The following is a 25,047-nucleotide window of genomic DNA, read 5'->3' on the forward strand; positions in this document are numbered from 1 at the left end:
GTTGTGTGAGGTTCATTTTTTCGTTTATTCACTGGTGGGGAGAATTGAGTGTGCAGTGAAGCGTTTTTGTTTTTTTGATATTTTAAATGTATACTCTCCTATGGGTTTATATTAGAGAAAGTAGAGTTGAAGAAGTGCATCCTGCACCTACAGCAGAAGCTAGTGAGGTGTGTAAACATCCCTAGTTCCTGAGGGAGTTCATGCCACAGTCTGGGACTCGTCCCAGATTAAGCTCTGTCTCCTGCACAGATGAGCTTTACCCTTACTGTAGAGAGTTTCATTGTGCATAAGTAGAGAAGTCATCAGTCACAGTCTTAATCTGAAAGTTTTAGATGGTCTTTTAGATATGCTGCTCCCAGGCCATTGAGCTACTTGAGACATTGCACCTGATACAATATAGAGAGCACAATACAGAGAGCAGACGACAAGTTTGATGTACTTGTGATAGTTTGAATTGCTGAGGGAGCCAGGATAATTAAGCATGTTTAGATCTTCAGTAATTTGACACAAATTCTGTATCACCTCTCTCTCTCTCTCTCATATACATATATTATGTAAAATCATTTTTATAGGCAATATTGGTTCAGGGCTTGATTCAGTCCTTGCTTCTGACAACACATACCACAGCACAAGGCCTTGAGTGGTGGAAAAAAATTCCCTGAGGAAGGTTACAGTAGTTTAAAGCTCTCACAACCAGGACCAGCCCTAGGCACCAGCAAACCAAGCCTACGGCACAATTTCAGGGGCAGCATTCCGGGCACTTTCAGAGGTTTTTTTTGTTTTTTGTTTTTTTGCTTTGGCAGTTGCGCTCTCGAAGGTTTGGTTTTTGTTTTGCTGCTCACAACCCCTGCTATGAAGTCAATGGAGCAATAGCCTCAAAGGATCTCTTAACTCAATACAGTTCCCCCTGCTCCCGTTTATAGTTTAACTTGGTATGAGCCTGAGTCTGATTTCGTTCCCAAAATCTCTGAGACTACTTCTGCCTGCACTTCTCACTCTTCCATTGGGTTGTCAAACCCATCCAAAAACGTTCTTGCTGATTTATGATGCCAGAGCAAACAAACTTTCTTCTCATGTCTGACCTGTACTGTGTCTGAGGATAGTAAAGCTGCCTCCTGTAAAGCTCTTTTAAAAAATTAGGAAGACTGGTGTAGTTGAAGTGTCCCAGGTTTGGAAGATTATATATTTTCTTTCCTCTGAAGAATACATCTCCATTTTTCCTAACTAGTTACCAGTACAATTCTTTCTTTATCTCTGATGACATAAATTCTTACAGTATAGTTCCCTTTAAATGCCTTTCATTATGGTTTCTACTTCCCATTGTGCTCTCCACATAAACTGTGTTAATCTTTCCCATTTAGTGTCAATAGTTCTGGTATACATTGTCAAAGAAAGCATCAGAGTTGGCTCTGTCCCCTCTGTCTCTCTCCAGAAGCCTGAAGCTTAATAGCTCCTCACTCTTTATTCAATTTTTCACCATCTTCAGGGTACAGACTGGTCCAATGGACTGAGGCGTGGTTCTGGATCCCAGCCCTGGCACTGATACCTTGGGGAAGCTACTTACTCATTTTGTACTTCTTTCCCCTTCTCTAAAGTGTGATTCAATACATTTGTAAAGTACTCTGAGTACATCAAGTGCAAAATGCTGATTATTATTATGCAGCAATTAATTGTCTCATGTATGTGCTAGCCATTAAAATAGGCCCTTAATGTTGTTCCGGTCCATTCTTCTTCAATTTCATTTTCTCCCCACATCTTTTAGAATTCATATTGTCAGTTTCTAGGGTAAATACCTTGCAAGTCAGTTGATCACATTTTTGATCGATACTGGTGTCTATCATTAATCTCCTGCAGTACAGCTAGTACTGTGTCAGACTGGCAAAAGAGCAACTGGCTTTTGCAGTGAGTCATATATGCATGTGCTGTCTAGGACAGCTGCTCGGAAGTCTGAGGCTTAACTTTGAAGTATACCAACTTATATTTTCTGTAGGCATTCTGATTTGGAGGCGGAGGAAACAAACAAACAAAGCCAATACATGAAAAACTGGCAGCTGTTAGAAAAGCCCAGCAGCTTCTCTGAACACAATCTGGCAGCCTGAAGAGAAGGAGAGAAAACATGGTTTTGAGATGAGCCTGATAACCTGAGAAAAATTAATAGGGTCCTGGCCTTTAGCAGACGGTTTTATGGTACATAATAATGGCGCATACAGAGTGGTTACCTCTTCATGTTTCTGCCCGTCCTTCCAAAGCTGAGCAGAAGACTGCATCTCCTAGTGCAGTGGGAAATAGCTACTAGATTTTGTCATCATATAAAATGTAACAATTTGGCTTTTTCTATTAAAGAACAACAAAAATTTAAGGCAATTAAGAAAAAAAAGTCAAGAATTTTGGGTGCCTCTCTTCTTTGTTGGCCAATTTTATACATTCAAGATCTGATTTTCAAAAAATTGTGAGTGTCCTACAACTCCAGCGGAAAACAGTGGGAGATGCTGGTACCCTGAAAAGTCAAGCCTAAATTGTCTCAGATTGAGCTCCAAAACACAGAGGAACCCAAAATGAGTGGACCCTTTTGAAAATGTTGGTCTTCATCCTTGAAAGAACCAAAAGCCTTCAAAATATCATGTGAAGAAAAGTAAGAGCTGAAGTAGTACAATTCATCACCGGGAGCCAGACATTTCTATTTCTATACACCTATCACCAAAAAATAATGATTGTCAAGTTTGGTCTTTTTTTAAATCAACCTTCTCCCCATTGACTGAGACCTGAATTTCAGACCAACTAGCTATTTTATAGCCTTTTAAAATAGTCTTCTGGACACAGTAGTCACTTCCTGATCTGAATTGTGTGGTGGTGGTGTATGTTGTTAAGTAGCTGCTTTGTTCCACACCAGAGATGGCTGCTCCTCTGCAGAGAATTGTTGTATATAAATACATACTGTATATTGTATTGTGTGTATATACACATAAAGCACATTATAGTGGATAAAAACTATGATGGCTTGGATTTTTAAAAAGTGTGTAAGGGTTTTAAAAGGTCACAATGGCTGCATTATGCAGGCCAGCTTTCACAAGAACCAACAAAACCATATTACACTACCCTAAAGTCTATTCATGTGACATATATTTTACAGAAAGACTGTTTTGGAAAGTGTTCTTATTTTTAAATTCTAAACATCTTTTTCATATCCCTCCACCTTTGAAGCCAGACTCCCTTAGAACAATGATTTCCACTGCCCAGGATTCTGAGAGAAAGGAAATATAGCTTACATTTTAAAAAGCTCCAAAAATTTCCTATAATTCCTTAATTATACTTATTAAAGTCACACTATTAAAGAGCTATGACTTCATATATCTATCTGGGCTAGAAATAAATGTTGTGCCCCTTTCAAATGACTGACTTTCTAATAGGATAAAACTCCAGTTTCTAATCCAGAGGGGCTAATGGGTAATTGGGAGGAATTTATGAGGAAGAAGCAGAAAAAGGAGGAAGAGCTCCACTCTAACAAGCCACTTACACACTCACTGAGTTGTTTACTCTGAAACCTAATGGAGACATTTTAAATGGCAATATTGTTAACTATATCACTGCTGATGATTTTAGCAGAAACGACCAGTGAATGGGATTCTGCCACATTCCCAAACTGTTTCCCATAACTCCCCTGTTGTCAAAAATCCAAACTATCTCCTACCCAACTTCCAAAAGTGCCAGCTTCCTTCATCAATGTCAACAGTCCAGTGACTTGTTGTCAGTATAAAAATCTGGGGCCCACTGGGGGCAGAGGGTTAGCATAAAATATATTGATTTTAATGTCAAAACAAACACCACAAGAGAGACTGTGCTAATTGCGACAGTCACATTTGATTTATTAAGGGCCTCCATTAAAAAAAAGTCAATGAAGCTGTCACAGAATTTTCAGTTTGCTCTATCAGAGTAACATGGAATCAGAAACTTTTCCACAGAAGTCAGGTCCAGTTTGCCACAGAGCCTTGGTCATAATGGTGTTTTTGAAATTAACTGCCACTTGGTATGTTTGCAACACAAACAAGAGCTGCATGTTTTGTTCAAAGGCATTAGACCTGCCTATGTTGAACTTAATAAAGTGTAAAACAATTTAGGTAATGAAGAAAGTTGTTAACATCACATTGCAACTAATTTTCTGTCTACTGCTATGAGAAACAGCATTAGCTCCCATGCCAAAAGCCATAAATCAGTGTGGTGAAAAGGTAATTTTTAGACAAGTGTTCTAGCCAGAAAAAAAAGGTGGGTGGGGGGGGAAGGTAGAGTCAGAAAGGAGAAATTCATGTTTAAATACAATCGTTTAAAAGATATCTGTAAGATTTTAGTAGCTCAAACACTTGTGAAGGTTTCCCACAGAGTCTGAGGTGAAGAGAGTCAATTGTCAAAGCACTATCAAGAGATGACAATTACAGAATAGTGAGGTAGAAATTTGGGGTTTTTCACTGGTTTCTCTTCTAGCTGGTTCTTATATGTTAAAAGTACAAGAAGTTGTTATTTTGGGTAGGCTTGTTTTCTTGTGAATTATTTTCATCATTTATCACAAAGTAATCATAATGCTCATGGAGGAGTGACACTAAATTGATCATTTATGCTCCACTGTGTTAGGAAATTGGATAGCTTTGCTAACTATTACTAATATTACTATTATTATTAGGAGACAAGATTTTCTTTAAAAAAATATGTTAGCTAACAAATGATAGTATATTTTAAAATCCCAGTATAGATAAGGCAAGTTGTAGTTTTAACACACTAACTGGTCACGGCGAATTATAGGTTCCTCACTAGAGCTCACCTCAGCTGATGTGTTAAAACTACAATTTGCCCCATCTGTGCTAGAATTTAAAAATATGCTATCATGCTTTAAAAAAGGAAGAGCTCCCCTATCCCACCTATTTCCTGGTGTAAAAAAGCCTGTAAAGGCTAGAATTTGGGGGAAAGGGTGGGAGGAGAAAGAGTCCACCTTTGGTTGGTGGTAAAGCCTATTTTAAAACAGTGGTTTCCCTCAGAGATGACAAAACTGCAACCATTGCAAAGAAATCTAAACTCAAAGAAACATGCTGGTAAAAGCAAGCTAGAGTCAGAATTTCTCAAAAGGAATAGCTATGCGTAAAAAAAGAAATCCATTGCAAAACTGTAAGTTCTTAAAAATAAAACTTTGAGCTTATTTACATTTTCATTTATTTTCAAGAAACTACAAAGTACTGTTCAATAAGAGAGGAGTTGTGAGCTCACTTCTAAACCACAGTATATAGTGGCATAAGGAACCAATGAAACCTACATAATCCTCCAGTTCAGGCTCTGCAGAAGCAAAGATCTATACTCAATTTTCAAATTCTCAGATAAAACTTTCAAGGCCAGATTTTCAGCATTCACAATTGGGGCCAGATTTTCAACAGAGCTCAGCTCCCTCTTTAGGCACACAGATGAAGTGGCAGATTGTCAAAAGTGTTCTGCATCCCACAGCTCCCATGAGCACAATGAGATCTGTTGGGGGCTGAGCCGTTTTGAAAATCAGTCTCTCCATACAAGTGCCCACACTACAGTTCATCTCTTTTGAAAGCCTGGTCACAAATTGTAGGCTACCAGGGAGCTGTAAGGTGCTGCTGAGCTTTTTAAAAAATCTGTCCCTGAAAGTTTAAAAACAGAAAAAGATGGAGCTAAGCTATACAATGGGCCAGATTCTCTTGTGAATCACATCAATAAAAATCCAGAATAACTTGATTTAAAATCTTCAGTGGACTTACTCTAGACTACACTAGCGTAAATGATAGCAAAATCTGCCCGATTGTCCTAACGTCACAGTTAGTAGATTAGTATCACGCCTTTTAAGGGTTTAGACTGTCAACTGTTAACCTGTGAAAACGTCAAAATAGACCTTCTTTAAAAAGACGTACAGTAAGGCAAATGCAACATGCAATAATGTACCATGTCTCTGTGTGTATATATGTTATATGTTACATCCAAGAAAATGTTAAGAGAACATGAAGGCTGCCAAGTCAATCAGTCAAAAGTTAGGAAATGCCTAAACTATAGGGTAAATCCTGAGCAATATACAATTGACACATAAGGTACTATATGTATACACTATGTCACACCTTTATGTGTAATTGTCTGATGCACTGGATTTCCTGTATCTTCCCATTAAAGAAGGTAGATATCTGAGATAGAATGCTGTTGTCATATTCTATGAACAGGATTCTCCTTTAGGGTCCAGAACATTTTTGGGCTGTAATAAATAAAGTGGGGGAAGGGGATAGCCAAACAGAGAACAGACACCAGGGGGGATTTTTCAGCTAACTGGCTGGCTGGGTGTTCATAAACAGGGGCTCCCCCTCCCTTTCATTTATTACAGGGCCTAAACAAGGTGACCATTTTCCTTTCATCCATTAGCTTTTCAAAGCAGAGTGCATAGAACATTTTTGCAGAAGCTAGCACATCTGGGGCTATATTACTGAAAATCACAGCTTCACAATAAATACCATAGGAAATAACATATTCTGGTGACAACCACTTTCTTTGCGGGGGAGCGAAGGGGATGTTTAAAGAGTGGGGGAAGAGATAGGAGTGTGTCACAGATTCTGTGGAACCATCAAGAAGCCAGATGGTACAGCAACACTGATGAAGTTGTTGAAAATACTGTATGAAACTGACATAGCCATACTGACTATAATGAAGGTAATTAGTTAAGGTGGGCTATTATCAGCAGTTGGTATGGCAACACCCATTTTTTCATGTCCTCTGTGTATATATATCTTCCTACTGTATTTTCCACTGCATGCATCCAATGAAGCGGGTTTTAGCCCACAAAAGCTTATGCTCAAATAAAGTTGTTAGTCTCTAAGGTGCCACAAGTACTCCTTGTTCTTCTTGTTAAAGGTTAGTGAGCCCAAAATTTGATCTAGCTAGCAAGGCGGAGGAGTGGTTTGTAAAGTCAGTGAGCCAAATCCTCCACTTATGGAAACTGGCACAGTTCTATTAACCTCAGTGGAGCCTGTGGCACAGAAGTCCATTGGTGGTTCACTACTCTGAGTCAGTAACTCTTGTCAGGACTCACTACCCTGAAAGGTGTCATGTAAGGCATTGTACACACTGGTTCCAAAAATCATTTCATGGTGAATGTACGGGTTGTGTGCAAAGAGTTATAGATATGTGCTAGAATTGTGTTGCTAAAATGTATTTGGCAAGCAGAGCCTAAGCTGGCCTGGGCCAGTCAAAGGAATGAGGTTCCATCTGCTTGAACGTGTCTCTGATGTAAATTAGACAAGTTGTGACCAAAGACAAAGAAAAGCACATTTACATGCAACATAAACAAAGCCACCAGGAGAGCAAGTGGGTCAAGATGACCACGAAACTATCTTCCCAGGGAATGGAGAATACACCACCAGGAAGCCTGCCTGCCGCTTGTAACAGGGTCAGGGAACATTGGGGGAGATAAGCAGGAGCAGAAACAGAAAGCCATGATGGTTGCCATGACTTGGAGGATTCAAGGGGCCAGAGTTGTTAAAAATTACAGAACGCTGGAGCCTTCAACCAAGGGGGAGGAAGTCTCTGGAAACTGTGTTTAGATGAGAAATCTGCTCAGGCAAAGGTTGTAACTGGCTGAAATGAAGTTTTAGTCTTAGAAGTTTATTTTTACTTTTGTTTGCTTGTAACCTTTTCTATCTTTATTCCTTATACTTGGTATCACTTACTCATATGTCCTTTTGTTAAATAAACTGTTTTTACTTTCACTATAAACCAGTTAGTGCACGGATTGAAATGAGTGTTTTTCAAACCCTAGTTCTATTAATGAGTGCAATGTAATGTCTCTTTAAAGGAGCAACAAACTTAGTGACTTCTGTAAGTGCTCACTGAGAGGCCTGGGCACTGCAGGGAGACAGTCTGAGGAAAATTTGGGACTGGAGGGTATTAGGGTCACCCTGTAAAAAGTAGCTGGACAGTAGAAGCCAGCACGTGACCTGCCTGCTTGTCAGCAGGCTGTTTGTGTCAGGGCTGCGTCACAGCAGCAGAGCATTCAAGGTACCCAGAATTGCAGGGCAGGTTGTGACACAACCCCTTACTGGTCTGGGTTGCACCCAAAAGTGTCATAGAACCAGACACATTTACACCTTCAGAGAATCTGGACCAATGTGATTCTTAATGTTTAATTATTCTTTTAAATGCTTCAACTATCTTCTTTACAACACAGGTCAGCAGCTCTATAGTAACAAACCAACTGTGCACACGAGGAAAATATTTGGTAAAGAAATACATATCAGTTTCATCTTTCCAAGCATTTATTATGGACAGTTAGAATTTTTTTTTTTTAAATCATGGAATCTTAGAATTCAGCAATGGAAAAAGACATTAAGTCATAGAATCCCTCCCTCATTCAGTACACAATTACAGTATACTTTCATCTACTTTGCCTAATCTAGTTTTAAATGACCATTTTAAAAGCATTGTGATTACTCAAAGGAAGATAATGAGGGATGAGAAAAATTTTAATCACAGCTCCCCCTCCATGGCTTGGGTAAACAATGCTCCCTCACCATAGCTCCCCTTTTCTCTTTGGCTGAAGCCTTGCCAGCTCTCTCATCTTATTCAATCAACTCCAGTCGCTGTTTGAGGGGAAGTTTTAGTGGCTTTCATACAGACATCTGATATAGCAAGAAGTAGAAGCTATCAAATTATTTAAATGTACGGTAGAGGTTCTGTGACCACTGTTATTAATAGAAGCTCAGATATTATAGCAATGAGTGAAACAGAAATGCCTATGAATGAATAATACTGAGTCAAGGCTTGAGCCATGGTACGAAGCAGGATGGGACATGAGAGTCTCTTTTCAACACCTATTTACCAGTTATCACAAACCCAAGAGCATGCCAGGTGACTCATGGAACACAGAGCAGACATAGGCCCTCTGCAAGAGAGCCAGTGTTAGCTCATTGCGGGCCCTATGCAGGAATATTTTTGTTCCCCTCAGCATTAAAACTGGCAAGTTCTTAGAATAATAAGCAAATAATGAGCCCCCTTGCGTTGCTCAGGACCCCAACAATTGTTTAGTCTACTTGTGCTTTGTGCTGTCTCTGCTCTCCAAGGTGATGTTATGCATCCCTTTCTCATTTTCCTGCCTTAGAGTCCCCCATCTCTGAGAGCTGCTTCCATACTTAATATGCTTTCATTCCAGGCCATCTCATAGATTTAGAGTGGAGTGCAAGAGTGGCTTTGCACTATGGAGATTAAAAGAAAAACATAAAACAGCCAATCAGATGGTGCTGATTCAATGGCAGGGGGCAGGCTCCTAGATACAGAGTCACCTGTGGCTCCTTCCTGATTCTTTGCTAGATCCTGACACTCTTCCTCTCTGGAAAATAGGGAAGGGACCCTGTTCCCTGGGATTTAGCTCTGTAATAAAGTCAGGAGACCTAAACCCTCTGCATAGGAGCACACTGTATGGGAGGGATAGCTCAGTGGTTTGAGCATTGGCCTGCTAAACCCAGCAATGTGAGTTCAATCCTGGAGGGCCCCACTTAGGGATCTGGGGCAAAAATCAGTTCTTGGTTTTGCTAGTGAAGGCAAGAGGGCTGGACTTGATGACCTTTTGAGGTCCCTTCCAGTTCTAGGAGATAGGTATATCTCCAATTATTATTATTTATTATGCAAATATGCTTCCAACAGCATCACACAAACAACCTTCTGGGATCCCATCAATGGATTGGGCCCTCAGAGACTAATGAAGCCCTTGCCATCTCTTATTTGAAATTTAAAAAAAGGAAAACTCTAAAATTTCAATAACCCCTGTACAGGTGCTGCATGCAGGGGTGTGTGGAATGAAGAAAGTAACAAATACTAGAGTAGGGCTCCCTTCTTTTAGAAAAGGGAGTGATTCCTGGGCATGGGGCAGAGGGAACAATGGTAATTATACAGCGGTCCAGCGTTGTCTCCAAACTGTCCTGTAGCCAAAGCCAAGGTATCTTTATTATACTGTTAAAGGAGTACATTCCTATGAGGTACTCCAGGATGCTGGCCATTCAGCCAGAGGGAATCTGCCTTACACTCCCCCCTTAGGAAGGCAATGGCTATCAGCAATACCTCTTCCCTGAAATCTAGGGGGTGTGGAATCACGGACTCAGCCCTGAGCAGTGGCAAGAACTTGAACAGATGTATAAATGCTTAACAAATGCCCTACCGGAGGCTCCTCCCTCAAAGTGTGTTTATGCTTCCAAGAGGAGGAACACTCCGGAGACTTCAAGGACTGGCTTTGACCCATTGTGTTTTACTGGAGACTATCTGCTTGGTCTCACCTAAGATGGTTAACGGACATCAGAGTGAGGTTTGATTAATTGGTTATTAATAGGGCTGTCAAGCGATTAAAAATTAATTGCAATTAATCACACTGTTAATCAATAATAGAATAACATTTAAATATATTCAGATGTTTTCTACATTTTCAAACATATTGATTTCAATTATAACAGAATACAAAGTGTACAGTGCTCACTTTATTTTTTATTTCAAATATTTGCACTGTAAAAAACAAAAGAAATAGTATTTTTCAATTCACCAAAATACAAGTACTGTAGTGCAATCTCTTATCATGAAAGTTGAGCCTACAAATGTAGAATTATGTACAAAAAATAACTGCATTCAAAAATGAAACAATGTAAAACTTTAGACCCTGCAAGTCCACTCAGTCCTACTTCTTGTTCAGCCAATTGCACAGACAAACAAGTTTGTTTACATTTGCAGGAGATAATGCTATCTGCTTCTCATTTACAATGTCACCTGAAAGTGAGAACAGGTGTTAGCACGGCACTGTTACAGCCGACATCGCAAGATATTTATAAGCCACAAGATTCATCTGTCCTTTCATGCTTCATCCACCATTCCAGAGGACATGCGTCCGTGATAACAGGTTCTGCTCAATAACGATCCAAAGCAGTGTGGACCAATGCATATTCATTTTCATAAGCTGAGTCAGATGCCACCAGCAGATGGTTGATTTTCTTTTTTGGTGGTTCAGGTTATGTAGTTTCTGCATCTGAGTACTGTTCTTTTAAGACTTCTGAAAGCATGTTCCACACCCTGTCCCTCTCAGATTTTGGAAGGCACTTCAAATTCTTAAACCTTGGGGCAAGTGCTGTAGCTATCTTTAGAAATCTCACATTGACACCTTCTTTGAGTTTTGTCAGATCTGCAGTGAAAGTGTTTTTAAAATGAATGATGTGCTGAGTCATCATCTGAGACTGCTATAAGATGAAATATATGGCAGAATGCAGGTAAAACAGAGCAGGTGGCATACAATTCTCCCCCAAGGAGTTCAGTCACAAATTTAATTAACATGTTATTTTTTTAATGAGTGTCATCAGCATGGAAGCATGTCCTCTGGAATGGTGGCCAAAGCATGAAGGGGCATACGAATGTTTAGCAGATCTGGTATGTAAATACCTTGCAATGCTGGCTACAAAAGTCCCATGTGAACGCCTGTTCTCATTTTCTGGTGACATTGTAAAAAAGAAGTGGGCAGCATTATCTCCCATAAATATAAACAAACTTATTTGTCTTAGCGATTGGCTGAACAAGAAGTAGGACTGAATGGACTTGTAGGCTCCGAAATTTTACACTATTTTGTTTTGAGTGCAGTTATGTAACAAAAAAGAAATTTATATTGGTAAATTACACTTTCATGACAAAGCTTGCACTACAGTACTTGTATGAGGCAAACTGAAAAATACTATTTCTTTTATTATTTTTACAGTGCAAATATTTGTAATAAAAATAATATACACTTTTATTTCAATTACAACACAGAATAATATATATGAAAATGTAGAAAAAAATCCAAAAATATTTAATACATTTCAGTAAAGGGTCCTGTGACACCTTATAGACTAACAGATGTATTGGAGCATAAGCTTTCATGGGTGAATACCCACTTCGTCAAGCTTATGCTCCAATACATCTGTTAGTCTATAAGATGCCACAGGACTCTGTTGCTTTTTACAGATCCAGACTAACACGGCTACCCCGATACTTAATAAATTTCAATTGGTATTCTATTGTTTAATCGTGATTAATCATGATTAATTTTTTGAGTTAATTGCATGAGTTAACAGTAATTAATCAATAGTTATTTTGGATATTATGTGTCCAGGAATATTTTTGTGACTAATATAAATCTACTAATAAATAGACAATAGCACCTTAGCTCTCTCCTTTTAAATATTGGTTTCCTATTCCTAACGTAACAACCTACTCAAAGAACAAAGGGAAAATAATCTGCTAGTTTTTGCCAGATGAGAAATAGACGACTCTTCTGTACATGAAATGTGAATTTACTTACCTCTATGCAAGCAACAGAGCCCGCAGTACCCCCTTAATTAGGAGAGACCATCCACTTTATCTGCCCAGGCAACTCGGTTGTCTAATCTGAGTGGATGTCACCCACCTGCAAGCCTATCTGCTCAGAATGCCATATTGCAGTAGTGCTAAATGCACTCCTGTTTTGTAAATAAACAAGCTAAGCCCTGCATCCTCATCAATCCTTACTCAGGCAAAACTCCCACTGGGAGAAAGGATGGAATAAGACCTGACTCAGAGTGCGGACTCCTTTGACGAGTTTATTATAATCAGTTCAAGACTGTGTAATAAAACATGACATGAAGAGATTATTCATATCCTGAGAAAAAATATTCTGTTCAAAGGGGATTTCTCAACCCCAGTGCCTAAGGACAGCATCTCTCATGTTATATAGCACATGAAATAGCATCACCAGAACTTTTGGTCACTGGGTTTTGAGGACTGTCACTGGTTTTTCAAGCTACCATTTTGCAACGTGAGCCTGACTACAGTGGAATTCCCTCCCTTATACTAGGTCTGTATTTGGCTCTGTGTGTTTACTTCACAGTGTCAGTATATGAGCTATAAGTCATTCAAGATACAGAACAGCTGCTCACTTGTGAGCCCTGAACTCTGAATCCCAGCAATCCACCTGCTGAATCCCAACTTCATGAAAGAGATGGACAAAATATAGGTTTGGGGAGTTTAATATGTTTTTGATTTGGGCTTTTGGGTGCTACTGGAATACAAAGCGTAAGACAAAATAAAACTGAACAACGTTCCAAACAATTTACAGCATGACATAAAAAAAGGACATCTGAACAAAACAGTTCAAAGGAAACTGGTCTCGTTTATGATTCAGATAGAATCAAAAGTTCACAAATACCATATAATAAATTAGGGCACTGTGTCAGGAGACCTGAGTTATTTTTTAATCTCCCACTGATGCACTGTGGAACAAGGTGCAAAATAGTCAGTGCCAAACTAATAAAAATGGCCTCTAGTTTTTGGTGCCTCAGTTTTTGGCTGTCCACCCTTAGATCCAAAATATCTCAAGTTAGACACAGAAAAAAAACATACAAACAACCAGGCACTAAAAGTTTGAGGCCACTTTCGAAAATTTGAGCCTCAATTTCTCAGTTCCACCATGTATAAAATGGGGGGGTAAAATGCTTACTCAACTTAATGAAACACTTTGAAATATTTATGGATAAAAAGCACCATGTCCCTGCTCAGTATCTAAATTACCAATTTAGTTTTCTTTGAAACAGCTGAATAAAATTACCAAAGCTAAGAAGCAATTTTACAAAATGCTGAAGCTTTAAGCTCACTTAGGGTTGATAAATCTGTAACATGTTGCTTGTCCTCATGATGATTCTACACTATTAATTATCAAATAAAGTCATGTTATTTGAGCTAAGTCTTATTATGCTAACAGACATATTTTCAACAGAGTGGACCAAATTCAACCCCTGAACTAAATTCATCTAATTCCCTGGGCATAACGCTTAACATTTATCCCCTCATAGGAGTACAAACTGCTTAGGGAGGTCATGAAAGCTTCTTCACTGGATGTTTTCAAAAGGAGACTGGATAGCATTTAGACACAAGGAATCCTGCATCTTGGCAGGGCATTAAAATAAATGATGCTTATGGTCCCTTCAGAATCACACGGTTCTATGATCCTATGACACCAATCTGGAGAATGCAGTGATAGCCTATAAGCACAGTTTGCAGAGTAAAACTACACACATAGTATTTCGGAATCCACTTTTTGCATGCTTGGAGGAGAACTGCCACTCCTTTGAGAGGTTAAAATATTTCATATCAAATTCTTTGTCACCTCTGAATTAAAAAGGGAAAACAAAAGCTTTAGCACTAGACGGATGAGCCTTGTTTCATATCACTGCCCTTTATGAACCTAAAGCTTTCTGGTATGTCTCCTGGTGTGACAGGTAGAATTAGGCTCAGCTTGGTTACTATTCTGTTCTCTAGCAGAGAGTTGGCTGAAGCTGGTTGGCCTGACCATAGTCTACTATGGTAGACTCCTCTTGGCCTTGGGGTGTGGGGGACCGTGATTCCCTCCCCCCTCCCCCCGCCTCCCAGGGATTGGAAAGTGGAAAGAAAGATCTTATCATGCCCACATAAAATAACTCATTTTGATCTAAAACACATTAAGGACTCCAACTCCCTCATCTCAGATGGCAATCATATGGAGGGCTGCAGAAACTTCCATGGAAACAAGAAGGGAAGAAAGAGGAACTAGGATACACTGTGAGTTACTCAGAGGCCTCATTTACATGAGGTCCCTGCCTATCAACCCCAAGTGGCTCATCATCAAGCCCTCATTTTTCCCTGAGCACAACCATGCTCAGGATCTACTGGCCAGGTGCATAGCCTGCTTACAAGGCAACCTTATTCGTCTTATAAGCAGGTCTCAGGTTTTGACCCATTGACAGTAAAGATGTGGTTAATATCTGGTACATCTGTTCTACAATTCTAGCTGTACAGGAAATTATGAGTCCAGGGAGAGTTTTCCAAGTTAGAGTCAAAATGACAGTATAACTGTACTCAAATATCAGGAAAGATCAATTTTCAGATTGTTTATTCTTACAGTATTTTTTAAACATTAGTAGATGAACCTAGGGGTGGGGAAAGGGAACCACACACACTGCTAAATGTCTCCTTTATATTTCATAAAGGAGATGAAGATACTGGAAAGTCAGTCTGCTTCAATAACCTAGCCAAAGCTATGGTAAGGGCAAATCAAGGGTTGTGCTTCACAAGGTAAAGGCATCTAAGTTTGGGGGGTGTTAGCGGAGGAAGCAGCTGCCATCATGCAGTATATTTTATATGCCAGGTTTACTGGATTCAAAATTTCACATTGTAGCACTGATCTTTGACACACTGGATCAAATTCAGTCCTGGTGTACTCAGCCCCAACTCTACTGAAATCACTGTAGTCACAGCAGTGCTAATTTGGCCCAACCTATTCAATCACCCTCATAATAATTAATTGCCTTTCCTGTGACTTAAAACTTTTTAGACCTCACTCCCTTCTTGGGACTTGTTCACTGGGGCAACATGCCTGCACGTGGCAGTCAGCTTTATAGGTCATGCAAAAGTTTAGCTTTGAGTCTTCATCTTGTTTTTGCTGCTATATTCAGAATGCTCAGAGGAAGCACTTTAACCAAACTAGGCCTTGATTGACAAGGTTCAGTGACAGACTGTCATCTGTGTGAAATGCACTTTACCTGCTTTGTCATTAGCCCTACTGCGTGTACAGTGCCACAAAATGCTGTGGTTGTTAACACTTCTTCATAGACTACAATTAAGAAAAGTCTTATAAAAAGCAGCAAGTAATTTACCATATTTATAAAATTATTACAAACTGATGCATTGCATATGACTTCCTGGAGACCCAGCGTTCTTCATGTAGTTTAGGAAGATGAGACTTTTCTATTTTTTATAGAATTCTCAGACTCTCCCCTTCCACTCACACTCTCTCTCTCTCTCTCTATCAGTTTAATTCTATACTACACATTTTACATTTTGCTAGCCTCCCTCTCCCCCAATATTAGCCTGGAGAAACAGTGCTTTGGCTTTCTGAAACTAGCTGACATTTTCATGTAAAAGTCTTTGGGGTGGTGGAAGAGTAACAGTTCATCTAGTAACACTTGACTTTTGGTGGCTGGTCGATATGGAAAAAAGGATGCTTCAGCATCTCAAAAGAGATGTGGCATTGAAGAGTTTATTAATGACAGCCTTCTTTGTTCCTGCAGCCATCAGTGAAGATACAGCAAAGGAAATGGAGGAGCTGCAGTTATGCATTTGCAATACACAAAGTCCTTGTTTTCCCACTAGGCACTGCAGAATAGCAATTGTCCATTCACAGCACATATCACATCCTCTGCATTTCAGAGCTAATATTTTTGCAGTCTTTAAGCTGGTGCATTTGAGACTAGCACAGTAAATTTTTTTCTTAGTCCTTTGAAGTGCACTATATGAGCTACTAGTCCTCAGCTGATGTTTCTGGTTATATGACCTGACTGTAAAAGATGTACTTTTTGTGAAATTAAGAAAAAGCTTTTGTATACACAGTAACATTGTCAAAGGGGCTTATATGATCTTCCACTTCATAACTTGAGAAAACCTGAAGATTACGACCAATGACCTGACAAAAGAATATACATTTACTCTGCATTTTAATTTAATTGGCAACAGAGATTGGCTGTTTGGACAGGATATTTTTTTTTTTTTAAACACACAAGAGCTCCTTGGTTAAGTGGCTCCTCCTCTTGCATGCTAGAATCACACTCCTGAAAACAATGTTAGTTTTATGTTAGCTGTTGCTCTCATTTCCTGCAGCACATACCGTTCACTGTAATGCTGCAATAGTCATTCATGTTTGACCACAGGCTGCCCAAAGATTAATTGAACCTATAAGTCATTAAATAGCCATCAGGTTGCATTAGTTCAGTATCTAATTAAATTTCCACTTCTCTAGCTAGCTGGCAACAGCAATCTGAAAAGTGGCGATGACAGAACACAAGCAATTTCCTCTGCCCCCATTTCTGCATATAAGTTAAAGCAGGAGCTTCGTTTCCACTTGTGACTTTTAAACCCAGAGCAAGTAAAGCATCCTAAGCATGTAGTAATACAATGAAGTGGAACATGTTCTCCCAAAGAATATATACTTCACTGCTCCATTTATTTGCCCCCAATCCCCCCTCTCTCTCTGCTCTCCTCTCTTCTCAAGCCAACTCAAAAACACCCTCAAGGGACGGACTGAGTTCTCCTTTTCAGCCCCCTCATCCAACTAAAGTGAACCAACTGCAAGGTCTTGCTCATGCCATTGAAATGTAGGACTGAGGACAGCATACAGGAAAAGCAATCTCACTTTCCTCAGTGGGGTCATAAAGTGCCACAATGACAGAACCTCTCTTTCATTTTCTTTTGCCCTCAAAGGGTTAAATTAACACAAGTTAAAATGCCCCGCTGGTTTGAAGAAAAAGGGAGGAAATTCAAAAGCCGGTTGCTGTAGTAACAATCACTAATGAAAAAAATCATTTTCTCTAAATAAAAGTATTATCTCCCTCCCCCACTTTGCAATTTTAGTTCCTCCTTAAAAAAAAAAAGGAAAAAAAGATCATGCTGCCTCTTTTAGATTTGCTGTACATACCTCAACCATTAAACAAGACATTTAACCATAGTGGCAGTTCTGTGACCTTTGAATGCCGTGAAATCTCTAAGCGGTGCAGCTTGTTCATGAAGACTTGTACTGCAGAATCCAGCAACTGCATCCAGGATTAGGGATATAATTAAGTAACGACAGCAACTAAAGGTGGGGGAAAAAACCCAAACAAACCCAAGAAGCCAAAAGGATCAGCGACTCTCTACTAGAGAGTGCACTTTTCTCCCAGGCAAGTGCTGGGATAGAGCTGAGCTTGCTGCAGTCTGACTGACTGTGTTAGCAAGCAGAAGGCCGTGCACGGCTGGGAGGTGCTGTCAACTGCCACAAGCAAGGAAAAGCAGACCAATCGGCTTCAGCACTGTCAGCTCACTGGAGTGGAGCCTTTTCTGTTTATGTTTCCTCATTTCAAGAGTGACGTCAAAGGGTTTAGTTTTTCCTCTGCATGTGCTATTAATTTTAAAGGACTACTATGGGAAGAATGTGGCAGTGATTTAGGCAGGCTCCCCCACTCAAAAGTCACCAGAGTCACACTTTATCAGTTCTGGATCTCACTTGGAAATTATTTGCAGTTAAATGTACTAGAAAGAGCCAAAATATCCAAGCAAAACAGGGAAAGAGCAATGTACGTATGTATCTATTTATGTGCCCTTAAATGAACTTAAGACATTTCATAGTGGAAGATGGTCCCTACCAGGGTATCAGATGGAGCACTGGGCCCAATTCTGCCCTCACACTGATTTAAATCAGGAGTGGCTTCAGTAAAATCAATGGCATTAGACCAGTGTAAAACTGGAGAGAGAGAGAGAGAGAGCAGAATCATAATCATAAAGTATTGCTGCTCTAGGCAACCGTCTGCTCTACCAGTAAATTAGAACCCAGCCAGCTCTCTCATATGAGGGTGGCTGCACACCAACACATCTATTCACAGCCATATTAAGCCACATTACAACACTGCTTCAGAACATTAATTACATGGCATCTTATTTTATTTCATATCAAAGGCCAGTGCTATAAAGCAGAGGGCTGCGCTGAAGCCCTGCTCCCTATTACTGCAGCCTCTGTGACCAGATAATAGATCAAAATGGGAATTGTGCAACTCAGGCAGAAGGCAAGGGCAGATAACAGTCATCAAGATCAATTAACAGGGGCAACACAACATTACAAACAGACCCTATTAACAACAAAAATTTAGTCGTTTTCATCTTTTTATTTTTGCTTATTTTTTCAAATAGGAAAACTTGCTTTTCTGTGTATGGCTATGCCATAATAACCCCCCAACCTGCCACCCCCTCAGACACACCCCAAGCACGCTTGTTTTTACATTGAGTTCTAAAGTGAATCTAGTGCTTGTGAAAGATGTTGGACTGATAGCCCTGGAGAAAGAAATCAACCAATGATCCACAGAACAGCCATAGCAGGGGTATCAGTAGCACAAGCTTCTTCACAGCATCCCACTGATGGTCTTCAAAATTGCTATTAATATTACAGCAGCACTCAGAGGTCCCTAGTCTAAATCAGGAGTCCCACTGCATTAAGCCATACACACAATCAAAGGAAGACATGCAGTCCCTGCCCTAAAGAAATGAGAAGATAGTTCAACCTCTAAACATTTTTTGTCCCTCTGCTAAAAATGCTGATTAGACTGTCCCTTGAGTGTGTGAGGGTTTGATTTTTTTTTGATGACCTGGACATTTCAAGTGGAAGGGGATTAATGCCCAACAGCACGTTACTGATGGTTACAGTTCTTACTCACTCCACAGGTGGACTAAATTCAGTGCAGTAGGTAGAGATGGAAACCTCTGTAGCCCGCTAATAATCCTCTAAACTATCTGGCTCAAGGGTTCTCAAACCGGGGGCCGGGACCCCTCAGGGGGTCACGAGGTTACTACATGAAGGGTCAGCTGTCAGCCTCCACTCCAAATCTTGCTTTGCCTCTAGCATTTATAATGGTGTTAAATATATAAAAGGTGTTTTTAAATTTATAAGGAGGGTTGCACTTAGAGGATTGTTATGTGAAAGAGGTCACCAGTACAAAAGTTTGAGAACCACTGATTTAGCTCCTCCATACAACAGGTTGTTATATCCTCACATTGATTTAAATCAGCAGTGGCTTCACTGAAAGCCTATGGCATTACATTCACAAGGCACAATTGCTTAAATTGTTCATTGCAATTCAGGATTTAAGGCTAACAAACCCTTTCTTTGAATGAATGATTGAAACAATATTCCTGTGTGCATGTTCTCACCAATATTGTTACATTAGAAAGGAGAACATCACAGGAGTTAACCGAATCTGTCAAGTGTAAAGCTGTAGATATCAATTGAACACAGGCTTTGTGGGTTTGTTTCTAGTCAGGAGTTTTTCACAGGACATGTTACTCTTTCCTGCATAATATTTTGAATTCTTTGCCAAGTTTGCTCCCATTAGGTGACTGAGATTATAGCATATAATTCCTTTGGATAAGTGTTTCACCTTGAGCCCTTCTGCGGCTAGAACATGCATTCTTTTATATTGCTTATTTTATAGGAATCATTCCTGCTCTTCTCTTCTCACTAGTAAAACAGGTCTTGCTTCAGAAGTTCTTCATGAACAATAGGCTTGATTTTTCTTGTATAGATTTTCATTTTGGGGAACAACAGATGCTATAGCCTGTGTAAAATACTACCGCAACAAGCTCCTCAGGATGGCACAGTCTCCAACACTAGCAGCCAGTAGATGCCTTCTCTTAGCGACTCTGGAGTTTAATTCCCATATTCAATAAAAATTTAATTTGTTTTAATTTCCTCCCCTGATTTCAGAGCACTGATATGGAGGATCTGAGTGTTGTCTTACTTCAGCACAGCCAATTTAGGAGGATTGGAGGGCATCTTTCTTCTGAGCAGAGACAAGTTGAGGAGGGGAGCTGTTTTAGGGAACAGAGGTGCTATGTATCTTTTGTGCAGAGCCAGCTGTGGAGGGGAGGAGTTGAGGCCAAGGGGAAAAATCTTGTTGCTTGTGTAGGTACCTGTCCCAGCGCACAACACTCTAAAACTAGAACTGTTGGCTGGCAAGGGAAGTTAGTGAAATACTGCACAGAACATCAAGAAGTTATCATAGAATCCTAGAATATCAGGATTGGAAGGGACCTCAGGAGATCACCTAGTCCAACCCGCTGTTCAAAGCAGGACCAATCCCCAACTAAATCATCCCAGACAGGGCTTTGTCAAGCCTGACCTTAAAAACCTCTAAGGAAGGAGATTCTACCACCTCCCCAGGTAACCCATTCCAGTGCTGCATCACCCTTCTAGTGAAAAAGTTTTTCCTAATATCCAACCTAAACCACCCCCACTGCAACTTGAGACCATTACTCCTTGTTTTGTTATACCTAGGTGAGAGCAAATTATGCACAACAACAATAAATTGAGGAGGGGGTTCCCTTTGATCATAGCCAGCCTGGGGTGCAGAAGGTTGTAGGGGGACATGCCCACTACTGTTTGCAAGTCATTCAGTGTGACCGACACATCACAAGCCACTAAATTCCACCCAATTACCCTTGCACTGAGCGCAATAACCTGGGTTAGACTCAAGTATTACAGCCTTCCAGAGACTAAAGTGCTGTGTACCATAGGCAAATAGGAGAGTCCGAGATGCACTAATGCCTCAGGTCTCTGCAGTGGCAGGGAACTGATTTGCTGACCCTCTTTGTCATGAGGAGGACTTGCCAGAGGCACTAGAGAGTTGGTGCTAAATCCACACCTCAAGTAGGGCCAGTAGAGAGGGGCAGAAAACTCACAGCACATAGAGAGGGACAAAATTATGCTCTCTGTCCACTGAATTACCAACACAATGTATTTTTACTTCAGCTAGTTTGGGAGCATTGAAACATCTCCCAATTCAACTTTTTAAAGTAAAGATGAACTTTTAAAGTCCCTTCTGAAGTGCTATGACCATGCTGAAGGAAGACATGAAGGAGGTTTCTCCCTGAAGTGTTGGCACTTGGGATAATTAAGAAAAAAAAAAAAAGCTTCTCACCATTTAAAGGTGTCCCACAAGCAGAGTGAAATCTCTTTTAAGAGGTCTCCAAAGGAACCAGCAAACCTTCTTATTTACTAGAGGTGACCTCATTTAAATGTTGGACCATGTGATTACCATTATCTCTAAGGGGATACACAAGGTATAAAGCCAGATCCTCAGCTGGTGTAAACAGCTGTACCATTATTGAAGTTGATTGTATTCATTTACATACATAAAAGTGTCCATCCCAGGCTCTACGTACTCTGACAGTTATTACAACCACAATTCTTCCGAAAATAACAGAATAGCAGTAAATTTCACCCCAGATTAAAAACGCCTAGAATAGAATAATGCCCCACTCTTAGCCACCCCTGTCACCTAGACTGAAAGAGAGCACTGGATTTAGTTTAAAAAAAAAAAAACACACCACACACCAGAAAGAAAACCTGAGTTTCTCTCATTCATATTAAGGGAAATAGTTTATAAAAAAATAAAAAGCAAGGATTAAAGATGTATGAAAGAAGAAGACAGGCAAGAACTGAAGCACAAAGGAAAAATGGGAAAGGGTTTGTTTAGTGTTTTTTTTAAATAAAGTCTTTCCTTCACACCACACACTGGTCAGGGATCTAGAATGCAAGCTCTTTCGGGAGGGGACCTGTCTTCCATTATGTAAATAATAAATTTAATCTTTGCAGTCACATTTGAAACTCTGGATCAGCCCAACATTTAGATTCATTTAAAAATAATTGATAAACAATTCTAAATTAGTCCCCAATCCTGCAATGGACTTCACATGGGTGGAATCTTCTTACAGGATTAGGGCATTAAATCCTTACTATTTGGGGCAGAGACCTTCGTTCCACTATGTGTGCATACAGTGCATAGAGACCCCAGTCAGGGACCAGTGCTAGACACGATCTTAATACAGATGATATCGTAATAATATGCAGCATATGTGAAACTTCCAAATTTAAACGCTCAGAAATTTTAAGGCTACTCAATCAGTTTTCTTCAAACTTGGTTTATTCCTTAGATCTCAACAAAAATCTACAAAACAAACCAAGTTTGAACCTTGTAGATTCAGCAGTTTGAGTCAAACCACAGAGGTAAAAGTTGAATTACCTCAAACTCAAAAACTACTTCCCTGATGTTGCCCAAAATTACCAACAAAATTAATGATTGAGTAAAGACCAGAACTGGGACATTTAAAATCATATGGTATTAGTTTGAGAAAATTATGAGTAACTGAAAGGGCAAGTCATCTAACATCTCTCTTTCTTAGTTTTCCCCATTATGAAATAGGGATAAGGGTATTGCCCAGCTCTGTAAAGCAATTTGATTTGTACATAGAAAAACTGGTATGTATTTATATATATGCCTTTTTTTTAAAAAAAAGGACTCCTTGTTCAATTGCTGTTTTGTGGCCTCTGTGGGGTGAATGGGAGGGGATCTCTGTTCAATTTCAAGAGGAACACACAAAAAAGTCACAACTGTCACTAATCTGCAGTCTTAATGTCAGGCTTCCCAGATCTGCTGGGAATGGAGCCTGATCGCCCCTATTACAGTTAGGGGCAAATCTCCGATGGCCAGGATGGAGATACATTGGCAAAGCAGTGTTGAGTAGTCTGCACTGTTGCGGACAGTCTCAAAAAGCCAGCACACAACTGAAAGGCATTATTTTAACAGAGTGAGCTTTGTGAAATGAGTCATTTTTGTTTCCTGAGTGTAGTGCACGCAAAAACATTTAGATGCTACCAAAGGTGGCCTTTTGCTTCACTCCAGGAAAATTCAAGGCAAAATGTGAAAGGTCTGCTGTTTGGCCTACCTGCAAAATGAAAAAATTTGGTTGGTGGTGAGAATTTTTCTGCTTAACTGTCATCTGTTCCTTTCTTTGAATTGTCACTGGAGGAAGCAACTTTCCTGTAAAAAGAAGACAATTTTCAAAGAAAAGTTCTCAACTTAAAAATATTGTTTTTCAGAATTTCAAGACTGTGACACAGTAGGGAGCAGGGTGGATTGATCTGGGAACGTCGTTTAGTTTTACTGGGGCTGTCTGCGTGGGGGATGGGAGAGCAGCGCTGGCTTTAGGAAGTGCGGGCCCAATTCGAACATTTTCGGCGGGGCCCCTGCAGGGATGACGTAAAAAAAAGTGTAAAAAAAAAAGCCTTTCATTTCTTAGCAACTGGTTCCCTATAAAAAGTTCTGATTTAAGGGATGTGCCACAGTATGTATTTTTTGTACCAATAGGGTTACCGTACATCTGTATTTTCCTCCCAGATGGCGATTTAAGAACCAAAAAGACTGACATGTCCAGGAAAATATGGATGTATGTTAACCCTACCTAAAGTTCTTTTTTAAAAAGATAGGCCTGAACTAGAAATGAGCTCCGTTTCACATGTGCGGGTCCCCACCGCTCCCTGAGGGTGTGCTAGGGTGACCAGATGTCCCGATATTATAGGGATATTATAGGGACCCGATTTTTGGGTCATTTTCTTATATAGGATCCTATTACCCCCCACCCCCATCCCGATTTTTCACACTTGCTGTCTGGTCACCCTAGGGTGTGCACATGTGTGGGTCCCAGCTGCTCCCTGCCCCCTTCATTGAAGCAGGTGTGCAGGGTTACTACCCTGTGAACTTCAGGGCACCAGTGGACATGGGGCTGGCCGGAGGTAGTTCAGGTGTTGACTGGAGGTAGGGTCTGGCTGCAGGCAGAGCAAGGGGTGCGGGGATGGCTGGAGACAGGGAGTGTGGGGTGGGCTGGCTGGCTTCAGGCAGGGGCGCAGTGGGGTGCGGCATGAGTTGGCAGGGCTGGAGACAGAGGAGTGCGGGACTGGCTGGCTTCAGGCAGGGGGTGCAGCAGGGGTTGGCTGGTGCGGGCAGGGCAGGGAGTGCAGGGCTGGTGTGGGCAGGGCAGGGGGTGCAGCAGGGGCTGGCTGGAGACGGACTGGCTGCGGGGCTGGCTGCAGGCATGGGTGCAGGGCTGGAGACAGGGCAGGGGGTGCAGGGCAGGCTGGAAACGGGCTGGCTGTAGGCAGGGCAGGGGCTGGCTGCAGGTGCAGGTGGTACAGCCCACCCTGTATGGTGAGTGCCCCCGCCTCCTACCTAGGTAGCAGCAGCAGTAGCCTAGGACTCGGGGGTGTTTAAAGGGCCTGGGGCTCCCCTGCTTCCACCACCCTGGCCCTGTAAATAGCCGAGGGAGCCCGAGGCAGCTGGAGCCTGCCCCCCCCGCTACCTCAGGGCTCTGGGGGCTATTTAAAGGGCCCAGGGCTACCCTCCTTCTACTGCCCCAGCCCTTTAAATAGCTGCAGGAGCCCTGGGGAAGCAACAGGGAAGTGGTGGCTATTTAAAGGGCGGGGCAGTAGAAGCAATGGGAGCCCCGGACTTTTTAAATAGCTCCCTGAGCCCCGCAGCCCTACCCCAGGGCTCCAGCAGTGGGGGCTCTGGTGGCAATTTAAAGGGCCTGGGGCTCCAGCCCCTGATGGGAGCCTTGGGCACTTTAAATTGCCCCCCTGGGGAA

The 25,047-nt window shown here is 40.9% G+C and overlaps 1 protein-coding gene across 1 annotated transcript in view; it reads right to left on the minus strand.

The window, feature by feature from the left end:
- PDE7B (phosphodiesterase 7B) overlaps positions 1-17,795 on the minus strand; it is a 708,282-nt gene extending 690,487 nt beyond the window's left edge. The window contains exon 1 of the mRNA XM_050949720.1: positions 17,522-17,795. Coding sequence (XP_050805677.1) covers positions 17,522-17,542 — 21 coding nt within the window. The 5' untranslated portion in view covers positions 17,543-17,795. The remainder of the gene's footprint in view (positions 1-17,521) is intronic.
- Positions 17,796-25,047: the final 7,252 nt, after the last annotated feature.

Source organism: Gopherus flavomarginatus, chromosome 4 (genome assembly GCF_025201925.1).
Source record: "Gopherus flavomarginatus isolate rGopFla2 chromosome 4, rGopFla2.mat.asm, whole genome shotgun sequence".
Taxonomy (NCBI): domain Eukaryota; kingdom Metazoa; phylum Chordata; order Testudines; family Testudinidae; genus Gopherus; species Gopherus flavomarginatus.